General features: G+C 41.8%; 1 protein-coding gene across 1 annotated transcript in view; it reads left to right on the forward strand.

Annotated features, from left to right (window-relative positions):
* The first annotated feature begins 672 nt into the window (after positions 1-672).
* Positions 673-1,401, forward strand: part of LOC110280420 (protein FAR-RED ELONGATED HYPOCOTYL 3-like) — a 1,649-nt gene continuing 920 nt past the window's right edge. Inside the window, exons 1-2 of the mRNA XM_052260449.1 lie at positions 673-824; positions 1,308-1,381. Of these exons, the coding sequence (XP_052116409.1) occupies positions 673-824; positions 1,308-1,381 (226 nt within the window). The remainder of the gene's footprint in view (positions 825-1,307; positions 1,382-1,401) is intronic.

The following is a 1,401-nucleotide window of genomic DNA, read 5'->3' on the forward strand; positions in this document are numbered from 1 at the left end:
AAGTGTGGGTGTATATACACTTTACTGGTTTTTTGTTATTTTTAATTGAGTTGTTGTTGTTCTGCAGCCTCTCTCTGTTGTTGATGACGAGCTTGTTCCGAAGGTCGGAATGACCTTTACCACCCTTGAAGATGCCGGAAAATTTTACAGGAACTACGCTAAGGCTGCAGGTTTCTCTACAAGAGTTCGGTGCACAAATAGGAAGGGAAACGAGATTAAGAATCAACTGATTACATGTAACAGAGAGGGAAAATGGAAATCTAAAATATCTCCAACCGAGAAGACCAATCCGACAGCCGGTTTAAACTGTCCTGCAAGAATTTATATACACACATTGAAGGATGTCAGTGCTTGGATCATTTCAAAGGTTATGCTGTCGGTGCTTGGATCATTTCAAAGGTTGTGCTGGATCATTCACACCCCTACTGTCCAAGCAAAGCAGAGATGCTTAAACAGCACAGGGAACTAAGCATGTCCATTCGTTGTACGATAGAGAATAACGATGAGGCCGGTATCAGACCAAGCAAAACCTACCAATCATTTGTTGCGGCTGCCGGGGGTCACCGCGAGTTAAATTTTATCGAAAAGGACGTGAGGAATTACATTACCAGGGAAGTGCGGAATGTTTCCGAACAAGAAGATGGAAAGGAATTCGGGAAATATTTGTTAAGGATGAAAGAGAAGAATCCGAATTTCTTTTTTGAGCTCGAACTCGAGGAGGATCAATCAATTAAGCTGGCTTTTTGGGCCGACGCAAGAAGCAGAGCCGCCTTTGAGTATTTCGGAGACGTCATTTCATTCGACACCACCTACAATACAAACAGGTAACAAACTGTCCCTGTTTATGATGCTAAATTAATTTATTTTTACGAATCCGCAGCAGAGATGTATATTGGCTGTGTCATTGGGTGTATTCGAAGCATTTGTTAGGGTGTACCTAATGATTTTGCATTCTAGACCATGGTAATTCGTTTCAGGTATAATTTGGTCTGTGGTTCTTTTGTCGGTGTGAATCACCACGGTCAGTCAACACTTCTCGGATGCTCTTTGATGAAGAACGAAGAAATTGATTCATTCAAATGGTTATTTCAATGCTGGCTTCGTTGCATGGGAGGAAACGCTCCGAAAGGGTTTCTCACCGATTAGTGTGCATCAATGAAAAGGGCTTTAGAGGCCTCTATGCCAACAACAGTTCACCGCTGGTGTATTTGGCACATCATGAAGAAGATTCCAAGCAAATTAAACGGGTACAAGGGACATGCCGATATCGAACAACAAATGAGCCATGTTGTTTGGAACTCTCATAGCAAAGACTCATTCGATAGGAATTGGAACGATTTTCTGGTGAATTTTGGTCTTGCGGACAACAGGTGGATTTCAGGTAATGTTTTTTTAAAATCT

This window comes from Arachis duranensis, chromosome 4, assembly GCF_000817695.3.
Source record: "Arachis duranensis cultivar V14167 chromosome 4, aradu.V14167.gnm2.J7QH, whole genome shotgun sequence".
NCBI classification, from domain to species: Eukaryota; Viridiplantae; Streptophyta; class Magnoliopsida; order Fabales; family Fabaceae; genus Arachis; species Arachis duranensis.